Below are 20578 nucleotides of genomic sequence, written 5' to 3' on the forward strand. Positions count from 1 at the left end.
GAGCCAGCAACGGCACCAAAAAGGGAAGGAGTAACTCAGTGAAGGGAGAGAAAATGCTTCCTGGGGCGGTGACTTCTGAGCTAGGTTTGAAGACTACGTAGGAGTTCACTAAGCCTACCAAGTTGGGCATAGCGGGCAGAAGAAATAGCATGCAAAGGACAGGGGTATGAAACAGCAGCGGTCTTTTAAAGGTGGGGGACAGCAAGTCCTTTAGGATGGGTGGATGATGAAGTGCCAAAGGGATGTCATGTTTGTTGAGACCGGAGAGGCAGAAAGAGCCAGAAGACAGAGGGCCTGCTCTGCCATGCTGGGGAACCCGACTTTATGCTAGGCAGGTCGACAGTTTAATATCACGGTTTTAAAACAAGGGCAGAATCTCCAAGCCTTGATACAGTTAGGGCAGAATCTCCAAACCTTGATACAGTTAGTAGTAGTCGTTTCTCTGGTTGTTATCATCATGATTATTGAAGGAAAAGATTACAAAAGTCAGTAAGTTCCGTATCTGATGTTTGTTGCTATTGTGTTAAAGAACGTTAGTTTTTTTAACATCCTCCACTTGTTTCTCATTTTTTTAATCAGCAGTTGTCTTTGGCAAAAGTTATTTTCATATGCTAGGATAAGTACTTTTTTGAGGTTTTTTTTTCCTAATATTTTCCTAAGTGGCCTTTGATTGCATAAGAGCATCATGCAGAACTGTTTCCAGTAGTTTCTTTATAGCAGGAATGGAAGATAAGACTGATTATGTAATTGTTCCCTTAATTTATTCTCAGAACCTAACATGCTGCCAGCACATAAAAAACCTGACGATCGTAATGGCATCTGAATGTCTCTCTTGCTCACGGTTTCTGGCACTAGTGCTCTTGCATTGTTCACTGCAGAGTAGACAAGGGTGGTTTAAATGCGGCATGACTGTTGGCAGCACTGGGCCCCCAGACTCATGGCTCTGTCTGCTGTGTCTTGCCGTGCAGCCCCCAGCCAGGAGCTCTCAGCAGAGAAATGATGCGTGTGTGCGCCTTAGAGACTCTCGCCAGTGTCACACACGCTAACCTTCGGATGAGGAGAAAGCCATGTACTTGTGCTGTGCTGAGGTTGCATTTTGCAAGGAGCACAGAACACCATCTGCCAGAGGAGGCAGCAGGAGTGTGCAAATATTGCTGTGAATTCCATGAATGCTTAATTGCTATGGTTTTTTTTTTTTTAAGAGTGTTCGCATTTAGTTTGTTTGTTTGTTGTTTGTTCTTTTTTTTATTTTTATTTTTTAGAATAGTCCTTATCAGTGGCAGAAGATCCTTCTGTAGTATATTTTCAGTGCTGCCCTATCGTGACAGTGCCCAAGCAGGGTATGTATATGCATGCTTGCTTTATAGTTCTCTGGGTGAAAAGTTGTGACACCTTGTGCATAATGTGGCTACCCTTTCCATTCAAAGAACTTGCCTTGCCTTTGACACTGCAAATTCAGGACTTGTAAACTTGAAAGAAAAAAAACTCCACTTTCTTTTCAGCCAGAAAGCTTCCTTGTTATTTGTGTGCGCGCGTGCGTGTGTGTGTGTGTGCGCGCACGCGCCTGTGCCAGTCCTCGCCATATTGCCTGCTGTTCCTAAATGTGCATCTTGTCACCTCTTCCAATACTGTAAAACGATCAACATGGGGACCCACCCCATTCCTCAGGGCCATGTCAACTTTCGGAGAAAGGTAGGTGAGGTAAGGAATCATACAAACCATGTGGACATCCTGCCTCTTTGCATTTCGGGCTTGGGGCTGGGAACTGACCAGGAAGCCGGAGCAAATACCAAAGCAAAATGGTACCGGGAACAGCCCTATGCGATTCACCGCAGGCCAAAGGAACGCTTACTTCTCTAGATCAACCAGCTCCTCCTTTCGCTCTGAAGAAAAGTAGGTAAGTGAGGCTTTGTCCTTGCAGAGCCTCTCCTCCTCATTCCCCATGCCGAACTCTGTGCTCATTTCCTCTGAGTCTTGACTGCTTTGTCCCTCACCTGTCACTGCATATTGTGTTTGAGGTCAGGGAGATGCTGATATGTAGGGTAGGACAGTTTACCGCATAGGATGCAGGAGCCTTGTGGGATGTTGGCCTCTATAAACTAAATGCTGGAAGTGCCCTCTAGACACTGTGACAACCACACCCTACCTGCTCATGACCACCACCCTGTGGGAGGGCAGTGTGGCCTTGGGGCGGATTCACCGTTGTCTGTCTTCCATGAGCTCTGCGGGTTGCTCCTGCTCATCATGGCTTTCCCTTTCCTACATAGACTTGTCAGACTTCTATCCGTTCAGTTCACTTCTATCCGTACTCTACACCATAAGCTTCGTGGGACAGAAAGTGGCACATTTTGTTCGTGGAATTGTGACTCAGTCATTTATTAGATGTGTCTGAAAGAGCAATGGTAATCTTACTGTTGACTGAGGACTTTATGCCAGTCCTTTTCACTCCCTGCATCCTTACAACAACCTTGCAAAAGTAGGTGTTCATGGAAAAGTAACAGCAAATCCTTCGGCTCAGAGGTTCAGGGGCCACCTGGGTGTGGCCAGCAGGGCTGCCCACAGGAGACCTTGTGAGGAGGCCTGCTTTACCTTACCAACCTACTGTGGTCCCAGGTTCAGCTGCACCTGAGAGCAGGCTTATTCCTCACGGAGACTAGATTGTACCAGCTCACGAACCTATGTGTGACCCAGAAGGCAAGTTCGTTAAACTTATTATACAAGTAATGGCCCCAGGGCTCAGATTGTTGCAGTGTGACCAGCTTGTGAGCACATTTCCACGGAGATCTGAATCAGCAGTGGAAGGCTAAGTATTTCCCCTCATGGCCAGCTTAGATGGTCACTGTGGAGTTAGCCTTATTTCTCTAGGCTGCCCTTGCTAGCCTTTCTGATTGATGTATTCTTCCCTCAGCTATGTTGCATTCGTTCATTTATTGAGTGCTTACTATGTGACTAGGTACTGGGATAAACGTAGTGAAACTTGTGCCTGGTTCCTGCCCCCTGGAACTTAAACCAAGGCACGCTGAAATTTCACACATAATTACTACTTCTAATTAAGGCTAAAGATACTCAGTCAGATGATTGCCAAGTCTTCCTGGCTGAGAACTCATTCAGTGTCTTTAACATAATCTGGCTTCTCTGTGCTTTCATCTTGGAACTGTTCATGTCTGTTTTCATTCTGGAATGGTGATCTTATTTCCAAGTTTTGGGGCCCCCTCACTATGGTACCGAAGTACTTACCCCGTTTTATAGATAGGACCACTGATCTTTAAGAGTTACAGTCTCAAACATCGACTTTGGGCCAGAATGGGAATTTGAACCCAACTCTGACCAGCTCTAGGACTTTCCCTGACTCACTCTGGCCAATGGGCAAAACAGGCTTCATAATCACAGAAACCCATCTCTGAAATGGAGCTTTTATGGTAACTGCCTCGCAGGGGTTAACTGAGGCTCCTGGGGCAACTGAGTACACAAGGTCCAGCACAGCACCTCACACAAAGAGGTAGGTGGGGCCCGCTTGTCAGGGTCTCCAAATTCTTAAACAGAATGTGGGGGGTCAGCATGGAGAACTTGGGAGACTTGTAGTTTTTTGCTTGGGCAAATTACTTGCCTCTGAGCCTCTGCTTGTTCTTCTGTAGAATGGGGATATCAGGTTACTACCTGTGTCGTTACTTTGAAGATCATTGCATTTTATGCAGAACTCGTGGGACCACATTTAAATTTAAATTACCCAGGAAGACATCACCCAAACTGTTTGACGTCCTTGTTGGAAATATGTGCCCTCCCCCCCATTTTAACACCTGGAGGAAATCCCAGCTAGTGTGCTGGGAAACAGGTGTCTGTCAGTGCCGCAGTCTCCTTGGCTGCTGCTGACAAGGCCCTGGATGTTTCAGGAAGATCTGTCATAGGGTTACTGGCAGATTCTGCTGTTCTGCCGGTTGGCCCAGATGAAGAAGCAGAGTGAGTTTGTGGGGTCACAGGACATAACCTTTTACATTTTAGATATGAATAAACTCTTTCACACTTTATAGATGAGGAAACCAAAGTGCAGTAAGGTTAATTTTCTATAACAAAAAACATAATCAGATCAATTGCAATACCTAACAGAAAAGAGCATGCCTGTTTCTTTCTGCAGCACATTCTACTTAAATACTCACATGAGAAACTCTGCACACCATTCAAAATACTGTAATTTAGTGGTAAGGTGAAGAAGCGATTCTGCTTTTTAAATTTTTCGATGAGCAGACATCTTATTAGTGAATGCCACTTAAACTTAGGATTATTTTTCACTAATTATTGGGAAACCACTGTGCTCAAATAATAAAAGTATTTATGCTAGTAAATTATATACATATATATTTTCCAGTGCTTTAGTTCATGCCTGTAGTAACTAATACCTTTCTGCTGTGGAAAATTCCTTTTATGCTAAGAGTTAACTCTGTGTGACTGGGACACAAATCCTAGAATTTCAGGGCTGGAAAGGACTTCAGAGATGACCTGGCCTGGCCTCGCTGCTTCAGAGCTGGGACCCCTCGGGCATGGGGGTGGATGCCCAGCAGAACCAGCAGCACCAGAACCCTGTACTCCAGCCATCTTAACCTGCTGACTTTGTGGTTTCCAGCCGCCACATTTCTTTTGTGCTTCTGCACGTGGACTGAGCCACAGGCGCCTGATTATGCCAGACACGCGTAAACCCCCACTGCTAAAAGGGATGATGTACAGCTCCAACTTCATCACAAGGAAGTTTTAAAAACAGGAAACTCAGAAGTTCATCCAGTGTGTACTTGAACCTCTTTTACAAGGGAAGCATCTATCAGGATGGCCTTACCTCTTTCTGGTTTTGCTTTCTGGCTTCTCATGCTGCACTGGAGCTTCCCAAGTCTGGCTCTCCTATCTTGGCTCGCCCTGCCTCCCACCCTGACCCCAAAGCTTTGTTCTTGGTTTTCAGCTGAACTGAGCACTTAACTTTGGGCCTTGACATCAGTTGATCAAAGCAGACAGGCCAGTCTTAGGAGAGGTTTTACCATTTATTCATTTACTTATTCACTCATGCATTTTTTCTACCCCTTGCGGGTGCAAGGCCTTGATCGAGGCTGGGAGGGTGTAGGATGAGGAAGACCCACTCTCTAGGAGCTTATTATTGAGCCAGGAAGCCAGACATGTAAACAACCAATCCAGGACAGCTGGGGAGCCCCAAAGAGGTGCTACAGAGTGCTTTAACTTCCCCCAAATCTTTATCAAGATCCACATTTATATTGAGTCTACTATCAACAGTAAAAAGCCAAGAGTTTGTTATGTGAGTTTCCTTCCCCTTCCCAATACATTGCCATCCCTGCCTGACTCCTGGGTAGAGATTCAGGCAATCCTGCTGCATAGCAGAATTCACTCCTTCACAGAACATGCTGTTCGCCAGGCACACTGTTCTAAGCAGTAGGGATACAGTGGTGCACAGGAAAATGTGTCTTTCCTCGTTACCCTCTAATGGTAGGAGACACAAGGTAGTAAAGACACTGACCATCAGACACAAGAGCAAACAACGAAATGAGTCCTAAGCAGTGTGCAGCTGGAGCATAGAGGAGGGAGTTCAGTGAATTCAGACGGAGGGATCACGGAATGCTCCCCAGAGTTGGCAGCTCTTCATCAAGACATAGAAGCGTGAGGTCTTAGAGAAGTGGGGAAGGACATTCCAGCCTCGCCATTGACTTCCGAGGATGTTAGAAGATGGTCTGGCCCCTTAGGAACTTTGGGGGATGTGGTGGGGAGTCTCTGTGATGCTTGGCTTGTTGAAAGAATTTGGTAAAGCCCCAACCAAGTGGGAATCCTGTTGCTGACCAACAGCTAAGTGGTTAGACCTAGGTAGTAAGGGGAAGGGGGTAGGGACAGAAGCGAGCTGTCCTGGGATGTCACTGCCACAGGCCCATCACTCAGCCGCTCCAGGTCTCAGTACAACATGGACGTTTGACCAGACTTTCCAAGGTCCTGCACACGTTGTCATCCTTGTCAATTTTGCTAATGTGGAAGCTGGAAGTCTGGTTGAACGAGGAGTTTATGAATGAGGTGTGCCATTCACACTTCCCATCCGCTAGTGATCAGGTGCTTCTGGAGTTCCCCTCTGAATAATTCTCCATTCAATATTTTTAAATTTGAGATTTTTTAAAAAAGTGCAGGTCTGGTGACCTTGCGGTTTTATTTGGTACGTGGTTTCCTGGTGTAGGCTACAAGGACAGGGGCTTAATCAGCTCAGGGTTGAGAATGGTGTGAAATGTTTAGGATCACTTTGCGTGCCACCAGATTTATACTTCCAAGCTGACAATAGGACCACTCACTGTGATTTTTAGAGCTTCTGCTTAACGCGGACTGCCCTGGTTATTTAGCAGCTGCCGCACTCTTCAAGCTGTTTTCCATGCCTCGATGTAAGCTAAAGGTATTTGAGAAAAGAGCCTATTTTCTTAGGAAGAGCTGATGAGGTCAAGCATTTGTGTGAACAAGATGGAGAAAGTAATGCGAGCTGAAGCAGAAGTCATGCTTCCAGTATCCCAGGCACTGTGCTGAGTGCCATCACGCATCTGCTCGTTGAATCTTCGCAACAGCCTCATCAGGTGGGTTCTGGGGTTATCAGTTTGCAGTTACAAGGTTGGGGCAGAGATTGCCCTAGCAGCAGTGCCAAGAGGTAAGAGGGAGGGCAGACAGGCTGCAGGCTCTGTGAGGTGCTGTGTTCTCTGCTTTGGGGCAGACAGACCCCATAGGTGCGGGTCCCAAAGCACTGACACACAGCTGAGAGCCAAGTGTGTTTTTCTTCACCGTTGTGGCTTGGGGCCGCACTTGCTGGCCCGGAACTAGTGACAAGTGGGCGACACTGGCTGTCTAGTGTGTATCTGGGTGATGGTGGAGGTCTGTGTATGTGCCACAGGAGAGCCACCTCCTGGGGACGCAGTGGTCTTCGTGCTGGTGGGTGGTGACCTTCCGAAGGCTTTAGAGGTTGCCAGTTTATGCTGCAGCCTGGCTCCTCCAAGGCCAAGCCCCCAGCATCTTTGGGTGGAGCCTTGGGTGAAAAGAATCTGTATAATTCCCCTCACCTGAGTGTTCGTCCACTGTAGAGTAGGAATGCCCGTGGAGAGTGGGGGGTCACGTAATGCAGGTGTTGACATGGTGCGGACACCCTGGCTGTCTGTGGGGATCACTAGGTCATGACCCTGAGTGCTACTTGCTTACATCTCCCCGGTAGCTACCCAGCCACGGCCAGGTCACCCCACAAACACCACCACTGAAGCGATTTAGGGGCTGGTGAGGGTCTTCTCCTGTCTATATCCTGTGTGGAAAATGCCTCTCTTTGAGAAAGTATGCTAAGTAGTTACAGTCGAGGACTGTATCACAGCACCAAACACGTCCTTGCAAAAGGGTTGGTGACAAGGCTTTTTAAAAATGAAAAGCTTGTTTGCTTTCTTAATAATAAGCTCTCTTATTGCTTAAAATACCATTTGATTTACAGAGTTTGTTCACGTACAACACTTGAGGAAATCCTCTGTTAGATAAACAAAGCGCTCCTAATAACTGTCCTTTGTTCCTGCTCTTCTAGTTTAAGAATTCAGAGTCTTGCCTGTCTCATGAACTCACAGTGGCTCTGATGGGCACGGAGGGGTGGAGTGCAGGGTGGGGTACACTCTGACAACAGGATCCTCACTGACTGTTGTGGGAAGGCCGTGGATTGGGGGGAGGGGGCATTCAGAGAATGTTCCCGGAAGACAGAGAAACCAGTAACAACACCCAAGAGCAGCCCAGTAGGAGGCAGTGCGGCTGGGACAGACATGCAGCCACACTCTGGGCTTCTTTCTGTAAAAACCCTGCTGTTTATGCCTCCACCTACACTTGCCAGAAGTTCTGATCCCCACCCCCACTCAATGTTATTTCCGCCTCCAGCCTCCACATGAGGGCTTCTGCTCCGTGGAGCCTCTGCTGCCTTCGAGAGTCTGGGAAATGGAGTGTTTGGCCTTCCTGGGTACTGCGGGCCAGTCGGTGATCTCTGCCGTAGTGGCTCACTGAAGAACCACCTGTGGCCAAACTGAACCTGTGGAGGCCACCAAAGGACTCCAGCCCTAACCCGGTCTCAGCCCCAGGAGGGAACCCTCAGGGAAGTAAGGGGTCCCTCCCCCTCACCCAAACATGCTTCACTGAAAGAAGACGCTCTCAGTGTTTTCAAACAGGCATGTAATTTGTAAAGAGATAGAGGAAAATGGCAAAAGGACCAAAAAGACTTTTGCATTTACCCAGATACTTAACCCATTCCAGCGTTCCTTCTTTCCCAAAGTTCTAAACTTTCCATTGGATATCTTTTCATTTCATCTTGAAGAAATTGCTCTTCCTGTACTATTTCTTGTAGTACAGATCCATTGCTTCTAGTTTTCTTTTATCTGAAGATGTCTGTTTCACCTTCATTTTGTTTTTTGGTTTTTTTTTTTCCAATTTAATGAGAAGACCATGTCTAATCAGACTCCATACATGTCCACCCCGCAGGTGGAAGCAGCCTCCCAGCCCTGGGCCCCAGCCTCCCATTCCCTTCCCCACCCCTTCAGTTCTCGCCATCACCGCTGCTGTCTCCTGACCCCAGCCTTCATCTGTGATTATCATTCAGCTGAGAAAAACCCAACCATAGTCAGATATGTGGGAGCCCTTGCACCCTGGACGGTTCTACTCTTGTCTACTTGTCATTTTTCTGACTCAAAGCTTATCACCCCTGCTTAAAAGTCTCTCAGGATTTTCTAGACTAGTCGGCATATAGAGGGCCTTGGGCTGGCCTCAGTTCTCCTGTCTAACCCTTCTTCCCATGGCCTCTCTTGGCCTTAACAAGATGCCTGGCTGCGTGTCAGGTTCTTCTTGCCTTTGGGGCTTTTATATATTTGGTGCAAAGGTTGAAAGACTTCCTGCCCCTCACCCCATTTAAGCTTCTTACTGAGATGGAACTCAGATCTCGCCTCCGGGCAGCTTTCTCAGGCCACCCTCACGGTCTTCCTAATGCCCCATCTCAAAGCCCTGCTAAGAGCCCACTTGTGTTCCATGGTACCTATAGGCCTGTCATAGCACTTAACAAATATATTTTAACTCCTTTGTAATTTGTCCTCATCCTGCTTGAAGGTGTGGGTTGTGTCTTAGTTCTCAAGGCCTCTCTAGCACTTCAATGTGCATAGTAGACACTCTGTTGAATGAATGAGTAAAAACAGTATGTCTGAGGACTGTGTCTCTGGGCTTTTGAGAATGGCTAATTTTATGAATGTATCGTTGTGCCAAAAAACGATGGCCAGATTGGCTGCTTCAACAGGAGCAAGTACTCCCTGGAGTCCTCACCTGGCACCCCATCCCTGTTGGCAACTTGATAGAAATGGTGGTGCTGGATGGGCAAGGAGAAGGAGGGGCCTGGAAGGTGCCAACAAGGATGATCTGTCATGGATCTCTGGGCCCTGCTTTTCTGCAGGTGATGACCACATCCACAATGAAAGTTGCTAAGCCTACAGTGACAAAAGAGGTGTCAGGATACAGGTGCTAAGCCCCAACTAGGTTCCCTCACCTGACATACCCGGCCAGGTGACTCCTCCACATGGTAGCCTCACAGTCTGGGCAGTTCTTATTGGCTTCACCAACACCATGGATCACTCCTGCTGTGCTGCTTGAGTTGCTCACAGATACTCAACACTCTGAATATTAAACCCAAGAATGCCAAGGGCCTTTTGCTGATGTCCCACTTGGTCTGCCCAAGCCCCATCAGAGTTCCCTGGCTTTTAGCTGGCTTGCTTATCTAGCCCGTGATCAACATGTGATTTTCCTTTTGTGTTTACTGCTCTTGCTTAAAGCTTAAACCAAGGACATCTTTGGTTTGACTTTTGCATAGAGTTAGAAGGAGGTGGTTTTCCCTGGCCCAGTACTCCCAGGCAGTGGGGAGCTTCCTCTTGTCTCTGGAGCCCCTTTCCATGCCAGGTAAAGTGAAGCTCTTGCCTTGGTCCTTCTCCCCACCACCCACACTTTCGCGCGTGCGCGCGTGCACACACTCTGGTCCTCACTGTCCGGCCTTTTCTGGGGACCAGCATGGCCATGTCTAATCAAGTGCACATGTTAGGAAGATGTCAGGATTTGCTGGCATGCTTAGATTGAAGACTGGTTACAGGCTGCACTAACTCCTTTCAGGTAAACTGCATTTGAGTTCCATTAATCATGAATAGGGGTGGATTTTTACTCATAACAGCAGGCCTGCGGGCTGAGTTTAGTGAGCAAAAACCACTTGTAAGGGTGTAGAAGCCCTTTCTGGTCATAAGGGCGTTGCCTCTTCTCTGGGTGTCCCCAGGCTAACTCACCAAAGGGTACCTGACACCAGGTAATGCCTTTTCTCAGAATTCAATGGCAAGGAGCACCCTTAAACTCCAAAGATGTACCTTCAGAGCTAGAAGGAACTTGGAGACTGTTCAGTCCTGTGGTTTTCAGACATTTTGCTGAAGAAACCGCTCCTCCAATATAAGTTTACACAAAATGCCAATAAATAGCTAACCACAGAGTTACTCCAGAAGAGTGGGTGAGAATGAGGATCCCACTCACTTTTACTCTGTGCTTCATGGTCCCATTAGGAAAACCACAGTCCTTATCTAACATCCCTGCCTTTGGTGCCGGTGGGCATCTGAAGCCAGGGAGCATAGGTTGTGTTTGATGGAGATGCGGTCAGGCAGAATCCTCGGTCCCTGCAAATTAACTTGCTTTGCTGATCCCAGGCTTCCTCATCTGTAAAAGTGGCTATGATGTCAGCTTTAGAGTTTTGAGAGTATTAAATGAAATATTACATATGAAAGCTCTGAGCACCCTGCCAGGCTGTAGTAGATACTCGTTAAATGTTCACTTTGGTTCTGTTCTGTCCAGTCACAGAGCTATTTCATTGTTCTTCCTAAATCTGCCCCAACACAGCAAATCTCAGTCCGATTCGTGATGAGTTCATCAGCGCTTTGTTTCTACGAACGTAAGGGATTCATCTTCAGATCTGCTTTCATTTGGTCTTTAAATTGTTTTCCTCGGTGGTTAACTGCTTATTTTTAAAAAATCTAGAATGTATGTAAAAATAAAAGGAAGGTAAAAATTATTGAGCCTTAGCTCCTAAACAAAACCTTCATTAACATTTTGGTTTATTTCCTTCCAGTCTTTTTTTTCTTTCTTTCTTATCCCCTAGTGCATGTGCTTGTATGGAATATGAAGAGCTGATTGTTTTGTTTTGATCTTCCCGGTGGGAAGAAGCTTTGCCACATCCCACCTTTCAGAACAAGCTATCAGAAGCTGGTCACTGAGAAGAGGAACAGATGTTGCGCGTCTTTTTCACTATAACTGTAACATCAAACCTTCCCATAGCTGTAAACACCCTTCTCAGATTAAGCTTGTAAATTATACTATTTTCTGGGAAGAGTCCCAGCCTTAAACCAGCTCTTCTTCTTTCAATCAACAGTTTGCCAAGGCCCGACTGAGTCTTTTTGCCTTTTATCCACATGAGTCACTGCCTTCTCTTTTCGTGTGGATCTGTGGTTTGGCTTGGCAACCTTTTGCTTACAAAATGAATTGCAAGCAAGTTTCCCGACTCTCTTAAGTAGGCAGACCCCACTTGATAAACCACTCGTCCACATCTCTACCTAAGACCACTGCCCCTCCATTTGTGCCACCAGCCCTGTCCCCTTGGACTGCTTTGCCATCACCATGGGGCCAGGAGCTGCAAAGGAATTTATGGGTTCAGAAGTAGAAAGCAGGAGGGGTGCCTGGGCGGCTCAGTAGGTTAAGCTTCCAACTTCGGCTCAGGTCATGATCTTGCGGTTGGTGAGTTCGAGCCCCGCATCGGGCTCTGTGCTGACAGCTCAGAGCTTGGAGCCTGCTTTGGATTCTGTGTTTCCCTCTTTCCCCCTCTCTCTCTCTCTCTCTCTCTCTCTCTCTCTCTCTCTGCCCCTGCTCTCACACAAAATAAACATTAAAAAAAATTTTTTTTTAAATGAAGTAGAAAGCGGGAGAGACTGTGAAAGACTGGAACAGCTTAGGAGTAAGGATCCTGGGGTCCTGAGAAGGAAAAGGAGGTTCAGAGAGAGAGGTAGAAAGAATGCAAACTTGACCCCCTTTACAATGTCACTGAAGGTTAGTCCCAAATGAGGAAACCAAGAGGGAGACAGCTTTTTCCTATTTCTTCACCCTCTTTCACCCTCTGACCTGTTGCTCCTACAACCAGAGTTCTTGCTCTTACTATGGGGCTAGTTTGGTGACATTAGAGGCTAAAAGAGCATTGTGTGGGCCATCTCCATTTGTAACATCACGTCCGTGGGAAAATACATTCCAAGTTCCAGATGGCCAACTCAAAGGCTTTGGAACACAATCCATTGGTGAGTGAGAGACTACAGGCATTGTATTGGGGGCCAGTCCCAGGACTATCTCTGTATATGGGGACTGACACAAATGCCCAGATGTACTTTATTTCCTGAAACATACAGACATCATTAGGTATTTCTGTATGTACAGATCTGATCAGGAGGTAGCAGTGAATCCAGTTAACTTGTGACTCAGGGTTATGTAAAATAATCAAAATAGATGATTCCAGCTTGATGATGATGTGTGTAGGAACAGACCCATTCATATAACCAGACCTGATTGAATGATAATCTCTGGATTCTCCTACAGATGTATCTGAGACCATGTGATAAAGCAAATGGCTTCCCAGTGGAGCACAAGGTATCTCTGGGAGCATGTTTTAAAATAGCAGTGCCCACGTGATATTTGCTTATGTCTTTAGCTTTTGTCATGGGGACATTTCAGATGAGGTCATCTTCTTGGGTCTGTTTCCTGAGCGTTGATTGTTTTGTGACATACAAAACCACTTCTTCTGAGAGAGGGCCTCCAAGCCTAAAAGCCTCCTCCCTGGCTCTGGCCTATCCCCCTCCTTCCTCCCTACCCAGTTTCCCCCAGAACGTCTCTTTTCATTGTGGAAAATTACACACTCACAAATTGTGTTTCTTTGCTCACACCAACCATATTCCCACACACAGACATCTTCTGGAATGAGCTCATGGATGAATCATGCCGTTATCCGGCTGTTTATAGGAGCTGCCATTAGACAAAGATTTTGGTGTAAGCTACATTAAGGCCCCTTCATTGTCTGCCAGTTACCCTTGGGGGATGGCTTATCGGTGAAGTGCTGAGTGTCAGGGGCAGGACTTGTAGACTAAAAGCTGCTTTGATTTCACTTTTTCCTGTCAGCCCTGGGCTTTGTTCCATTGACTCTGAACTATGGTGGTGTAACGTTCAGCTCTGCTACAAGTAAGCAGACTCAATCCAAGATGGCAGCTGTATTTTATCTGAAGAGGTGAGAAATAGGATTTCTTAAAAGATGATAAATGTTTTTATATCACAGGGTTCCAGCGGATGCGTAATCTCTTAATTAAAATTAGCTCACAAGTGGTATTTCTTAATCCAGCTTTCAAGCTTTACTCTCTGCAGCAAATCTCTCTCTTTTTTAAAAGGATCTGGAAATCCTATTAATATTTAATTGGTTTTTAAATTATTTATGCATCAAAGCGTTCAACCTGTTGTTGTTCCTTAAAGAGCGAGTGCCCAGTGGTGTTTTTGTCTGGCATTACAAGGTCTCGAGTTTAGAGCACCATTAGAGAAATGATCACAAGTGGAGGTTGGGCCATCTTGGAAGCTGGAAGCCCTGGAAGCTAGTTAATTGGATTACGCACACATTTCCACTTCCCAGGTGTTAAGTATTTAAATCATATCTTTTTTTTATTAGGAGTAATATTGGTTTGCTAATCACATGCTCCTTTAGGAAAGGGCCTTAACCTTGAACTTCTTGTTATCTAACAAGGAATCTTGTTTGATCAGTTGCATGCATTACTGCTTCGTGAGCATCGGTAATGGGAGATCATTTTACCTATTACACGGGATGAAATCAGGACTTGGGACATTGTGAGGTTAATAACAACCTAGGTAATCCCCTTTGGGCACCAGGATATCTAGATTGGCCATCTGCTCTGACCAGATGATTCCACAACTGCAAAATCACACTCATCCACTCTTTGCTGTGGGAGCCAAAACAGAGACAGGTCCAGGGGGTTTCCAACCACAAAGTCATAGGCTTTCGAGGAGAGCTACATTAAAAGAATTGTGGGGCCATCCTGTGAAGAATAGGGCTCCATTCCACAAAGAACCAACCTATATTTCTGCCCCTTGCTGAAGGGTAGAACTGTTGCCTGGCTGTCTCCCCAGATGCATTTTCATCTTCTGTTTTCATCCCCTCCCCCATCTTCTGTGAGCCCCTGCCCTGTCCCCCCTTAAACCATCTCCCATCCACTCCCAGTGGCCAGACTTTGTAAGAAAACCTTTGTGCTGGGTTTTCAAAGTGTTGTCTGTTGCCTACAGCCTCTGCAAAAGAAACTTGAATGGATGAGAAATGAGCTCTTACAGCTAAGTAGGTCTGAGCTGTAGCGTCACTCAGGCCTGTGGAAGAGAAGAAAACAGACCCTTGCATTGTCCGTGGTTCCTCACCACTGGCTCTGTTAGTGCATCTGCCCACATGAGATCCTTTCCTATGACCTGACTAACTAACCATGTTCATCTCTGAATGCAAGCTATAGCATTTAAACCTTAATGCACACAATTTTGGATAGTATCCATATAGGGTATTTGAACTTGTCTCTATTCCATTTTTAGAAGGAGGTGGAACATAAGTAAATTAATATTTGGACTCTGGATGTATCTGGGAAAAATAATCTTCCAGGCTTTTCAGAGAAACTGGAAAGTCCAACTTCAGTTTGCTTTTAATTACTTACAGCTGCAGCTCCGTGTTAATTCAGTTCTGTCTCCTGGTACTGGAGGGTTCATGCTGGCTTTTGAGCCAGACTGTTTTCATACACCATTTTAATGAGAATTCAGAACAATGATCTTAGAAAACATCAAGATTTTATCACTACTCCCCTAGGACTTTTGCCTAATTCTTTTTCACTGGAGTTTTTTACAGATTCTTTTTGGATGAACCAGCAACACTGTTCAGAGTTCCTTTTACAGAAAGGCAACTCTTCCTGGCTCCCCAAACAGTGGGGCTTCTTGGGTCATAGGTCTCTCATTTGCTTCACACTCACATGTGAGTCCTGAGCAGTTACTTTGTCTGTAAATTAGGTGGCACGATGTGAAATCGCTATGTACGTAGGTCAAAACGGGCAAGCAACAGCATTTTTGTATGGCTCATGTTAATACAAGATTTCAGCAACTCTTACGAGAGCACTTAGCTAAGGAACCTAGAGAAGTTTGTCAGCCTCTTTGTGAAAGCCGTCTTTTGTCAGTTGCCACGAGTCTTACTATCTAGAAATTCAAAAGCCAGTAAAAGAAACCAACATATTGAAATCGCTTACACGAGATGTGGATGTCATGTTCCATGGACATGCCACTATGCAAGCAGATGTGTGCACGAGTGTGCTTCTAATTCAGTTCCACCAAAGTGGCAGTCCTGAAGTTAGCAACAACCTCATCTTGAACCTGAGCCAGAAAAAATGGGAAAGCATGCCCTCAACCGCTGCCGTGAAGCTATCAATTTTCTGGAGCGGTTGTGATATTTATTACCATGTGGGTGAAGTTTTGAAGTTCAAATGGAGCAGATAGGAGTGTACCAGATGTGGTGTGCAGGAAATGCCTCATTTCTTCTTAAAAAAAAAAAAAAAAATCTACTTAATATGAACAGCTGGCCCATCCCCCACACCCCAAGGCTGAAAGGAAATTAAAAGATAATTATCACTGGGCATCCTCCTTTCTCCCCACCAGGATGTGCAAAGGACCTAGAGTCTTTTGTAATGCCTCGGATTTGGGGAGCACCACTGCTCATTGTTCGCGAATGTGCTTGGTGTTGCTGAAACCCTTATCACCCCGTCCCCATGGCCTTCGAGGCAAAAGGATGTGCTGCTGTGTGCCCCACATATGATGTGCATCTGATCACAGCCAGGAGCCCAGTTCCCAAGGTGCTGGAGTGCAGGGTGTGGGTCCCCTTTGAACTTGGGTCCCATAATCCTTTCCCTCCCCACTGAGGGTAATCCTGTGCTGGCTCCCATCTGCAGGGTCCTGCCTCTTTCCCACCCCTTCTGGGACACCTGACACCATCTCTCCTCAGTGAGCTGGGGCCTGGGAAGTAAATATCCTGAGGCAGTGGCCAGGCCACTTGTGGGAAGTCTTACTTGGTCCAGTACTGGAGCTGCTAGCCATGTTCCCTTGCTAGCTAGCTATTTGAATTTAAATGAACTAAAACAGTTCAGTTCCTCAGTCAACTCATCACACTTCAAGCACCCAGTTGCCACAGAGAGCTAGTGGCTACCGCATCAGACCACGCAGACAGGATGTTTCCCTCACTGTAGGAAGTGCTATTGGACAGAGCTGGTCTACAGTGAGTAATGTGTGTTTTTTCTAGGAACAGTTGAGGTTGGATCTACTACTCTCCTGACTTGTTTTCCGACTCTGCTTGGCTTTGGTTATTGACAAAGGAGAATAGTAACAAGCGAAGGGTGGTGGGCAGGGATGGCTATGGTGAGCAGACTCACACACTCTCTAGAGATGGGTTCCTGTGGTTAGGTGTGGTGGGGCTTTTGCCTGTTGCCCTCTCTCTCCCATGTTGTCCAGAGTGTCCTGAGGTATTGGAATAATCACTGGGTCTAAGAATCCCTGTTTAAATCTTTAAATGGGTTTTGGGATTTATCTCCTAAGAGGGATCTTGGATTTTATGTGAGCACATAAAATTTAATGTGTGTTGTAGCTCCATTTCCCTTGGGGGTGGCATCGGCAAGGGGAGTGTGGTTTGAGCGTGGTTTGAGCGTGGCTGGTTTGATTCTGTGAACTGGGATGTGTACGTACAGCAAGGAGGGGGCCCGCTGGCAAAGGCAAGGCTGTCCAGGGAATCAGGAGCCTGTGAGCAAATTGAGACTGATGTTAAGGGACATGATAGACAGCCATGTCCCATGCCATCTGTATAAATGAGCACTGGTAAGACAGCAAAGAGCCAGACTGCCTGGCTTCTTAAGTCAATACTACACATCAGACATGGTGTAGACAGGATACAATCGTGGAATGAGCCTCTGTCCCTGCCTGCAGCCAGAGCACTCTTAAAATGGGCATGTTTTGTCATCCTCATTTCTTTCTGTTTTCTCACCCCATAAAGATAGGCCCTGCTTTTAAATTAGTTTCAGCCCTAAATAACATTCTCTGTCTGGCAAAATAGAAACAAGGAAACAGTTGTTTGGGAGTTGGGAATTTGAGGCACGTGCTTGCTGGGTTGTGCTCTAGGCAAGAAGGAAGTCCCGGAAGCGAGCTGTAGATCCTTTAATAAGACACAAGGCGCTGCTGTCTTTGTACCCACTTGCCTCCTGGGCTGCCGCAGCCATCCCTTCTCCTTGCCCACCATGGCTACTTTTGCCTTGGTTGCCTGGTTCAGGTTCTTGCTCTGTAGGCGTTTCCCTTTGTTAGTGCAGGCATCATCTCTGTCCATCGTTTGAGGAAGCCTGAGAGACAGCCTGGATGGCTCACATAGGAGGCGGGGCGGAAGGGCAGGTGGTCTCTGGCGTGTGCCATCCCAAGGTCCTGGTGGCCTCGCTGAGCCCCACTCTGCTTCCACCTGCTTGCTTGGTCCTTCCAGCTGCCGATTTGAGGTCAGAGACTAGAATGCAGGTCACTGTTCACTTAGCATGTTTATAAAGTGATGTGACCTAAATCCTCCTGGACGCCTTGGCCCTCAGTGAGCATGTTCCCCCCCGCAGAGAAGGTGCCCCTGGGAAAAGGCAGGCACATCCCGAAAGGACTCCCATTGCTCAGAATATTTTTGGAGCTCAGGACGGGATGATGTGCACCTTCTGACAAAGTGTTTACAGTTCTGTATGTTAATGTCCTAATTCTGCACCATCCCTAAGGGGTGAGTTTGAGGTCTGAAATTACCCGAAGTCATTTACAGTCAAATCTGGCTAGTAGGGTATGAGGGTGGGAGGGGGCATTCTGATTCAAGCAACAGTGTTCAGAGCAAAAATATATATAAATATAAAGCTTGAAGATTGGGAAGGTTGGTTATTTGCCTTTTTTTTTTTTTTTTTGTAAGACTTTATCAATTTCCAAAGGGGCTCCAGAGAGTTTTGAACATGGCAATACCATGGCATCCCAAGGAGAGTACCTTTATTCCCCTATGTATATATATGTATATTTTTTTAATTTTTCCCCTAATGTTTATTTCTGAGAGAGTGAGAGAGACAGAACACGAGCAGGGGAGGGTCAGAGAGAATCCAAAGCAGGCTCCAGGCTCTGAGCTATCAGCACAGAGACCGATGTGGGGCTTGAATGCACGAACTGTGAGATCACGACCTGAGCCGAAGTCAGACACCCAACTGACTGAGCCACCCAAGTACCCTGCAATATTTAAAAAATGCAATATTTGATGCAAATTTGGGCTATTTCTTTTACAGCTGTTAATCAAGCTTTCGTTATAAGGTAGGGTTTTAGAGCTAGTGATTGCTCAGCTAAATCAGAAAATGCCTGTTTTCCTTCACAGAAGGGGACGTCTCTTGTCTCTCTTCCCCTCACTCACCCGGCTCCCTCTCTTTTTCTTTGATTTCTTGATCTTTGGCCTGGAGAGTCTTGCCTTTAACATTTTTCTCTTGCTTAGTTTGTGGAAGACAGCCCCTGAATATGGTGCTTCTCTCCAGGCCACACAGCAAGAACACTACCAGCCTGAGGTGGCTGTGTATAACAAGCACCATAGACACAGAAACTGGAAGTCCTTCCCAAATGTGGCTGTGTTTTAGAATCCCGTGGGAAGTGTTTAAAACTGATACCCAGGTTGCACCCCATTCCAACTGAAACAGAATGTCTGTGGACGGGAGCCAGGCAGTGGTAGTTGGTCAGAGAACTCCAGGTGATTCTAATCTGCAGCCAAGTCTGAGGACTACTGTAAGGAGGGGGACTGACCTTGACAATGTGAGCAGTTAACGCCTGAGCATAACCGCAGCCAGCTTGTCTCGCATCTTTTAGGCAATGTGATGTACTGGAAGCAACACTGGATGCAAAACCAGTCTCTACAACATACTATCTTGTGTCTTGGCAAGCTACTTAACCTACTGGGGGCTTCGTCTTTCTCATCTGTAAAATAAGATCGTAGCAATACCTTATAATAAGATCATTTTAAAGAATGAAAGATGGTGTGTGGAAGTCTTGGTAAATTGGGAAGTGCTGTATAAATGCTTGTTGTTAATACTGGAGATTATTCTTTTACAGAAAAATACTCACTTCTTAGGTCCCTTGGTGAGATAGCTAGGGTGACTATGGTGGCATTAATTCCTTCATTAATGCAGTAATAATGAGAACTGTTTAGACACGAATTTATTAACTCCCATCTAAAAAAGGGGGCGGCAAGGAGAGGAGGTCTCCCCCAGCTTTAAAATGAATCCAGCAGCGGGAGCCCAAGAGAACCATTGTCCCACCATACCCAGAGATTGCTGTCTAGCTTCCGGTAGGATGACTCTCAGCAAAGGGGCCTTGTGCAGCAGAGAGGGACATCAGTGGTCCATCGGCTTCTGAAACTGACTTTCATCTTCAGGCTTTCTGTTTGATTGGATTTCATTTATGTCAAAGTGGATGAACCAAGGTAGAACTGCCCTCAGTATTGCTAATGGGCCTCAGAGGCAGGACAAAGGGACATGCTGTTGGCCAGGGCCTGCTTGGTCATTTTTGTCAGTGTGACTGTGGTGTCGTGTATAGTAAACATCATCATGGCTCTTTTGGGTACACACCAAAGCATTTTTTCTTGGGCTTGTCCTTCCCAGGGATTTGAAGTTGGATGGAGGGAAACAGTCAACAGGTGCCGTGAGCTTGAAAGAGATCATTGGCCTTGAAGGCGTGGAGCTGGGAGCTGACGGGAAGGTAAGGCTTTCTGGCTTCCACCCAGCAGGTTTGTGCCGACACCTCCAGGGTTGGGAAGCAGAGGCAGCATGACAGACCGGGACCCTTGCTCGTGGTGGAGGAGCCGAGTCTGGGGCCCCTTCCTGGTGGGTGATGCCAGCCCATCCCTGTTCCCCTAGCGTGCATGTGGAACCCTGCCTCCCCCCACCCCCGAGCCAGTGATGAAATAGCAGCACGTGTATTTCTCCTCCAGCACAGTTTATGATGGAATCCATGATACTGACCACTGTCTCAGACAAGCACACCTGTGCCTCTTCTGGAATGGAGTGACGGGTGGTTTGAACATGCATTAACTGATGCTGTCAGCCAGCAGCATTCTTGCTACTAGAAAGTTTGCAGGGGCGGGGAAGAGGGCTTCCTGTGGTCCTGAGCAGCTGAGTCTGTCAGCCATAGTGAGCACCTAGCAGGAGGGCTGTCACGTTCCTCCCTGTCCACGACCCAGTGAGTGAGCTGCTGGGTGGAAGCCTGAGGAGTGAAGGTTGAAAGATGAAGTTGACCTTTTGGTGCTCGATCCAGGTGGTCTTTGTAAGCGCTTCAAAAGCCTGTTTGTGGAGACAGTGCAAGTATTTGGGGAAGCTGTCTCAGGGTAGCTGAAGCTGCTGGGGCAGCA

At 46.6% G+C, this 20578-nt stretch overlaps 1 protein-coding gene across 6 annotated transcripts in view; it reads left to right on the top strand.

Moving 5' to 3' along the window:
- CABLES1 (Cdk5 and Abl enzyme substrate 1) overlaps positions 1 to 20578 on the top strand; it is a 129300-nt gene that overhangs the window by 85986 nt on the left and 22736 nt on the right. For 3 of the 6 annotated variants that reach the window (XM_042962120.1, XM_042962119.1, XM_042962121.1), the window contains 2 exons: positions 1268 to 1340; positions 19833 to 19929. In XM_042962120.1, coding sequence (XP_042818054.1) covers positions 1268 to 1340; positions 19833 to 19929 — 170 coding nt within the window. Of the gene's footprint in view, positions 1 to 1262; positions 1341 to 19832; positions 19930 to 20578 lie in introns of all 6 variants that reach the window. The other 3 variants (XM_042962117.1, XM_042962118.1, XM_007075986.3) reach the window with 1 other exon arrangement.

The sequence above is a fragment of the Panthera tigris genome, chromosome D3, assembly GCF_018350195.1.
Source record: "Panthera tigris isolate Pti1 chromosome D3, P.tigris_Pti1_mat1.1, whole genome shotgun sequence".
NCBI classification, from domain to species: domain Eukaryota; kingdom Metazoa; phylum Chordata; class Mammalia; order Carnivora; family Felidae; genus Panthera; species Panthera tigris.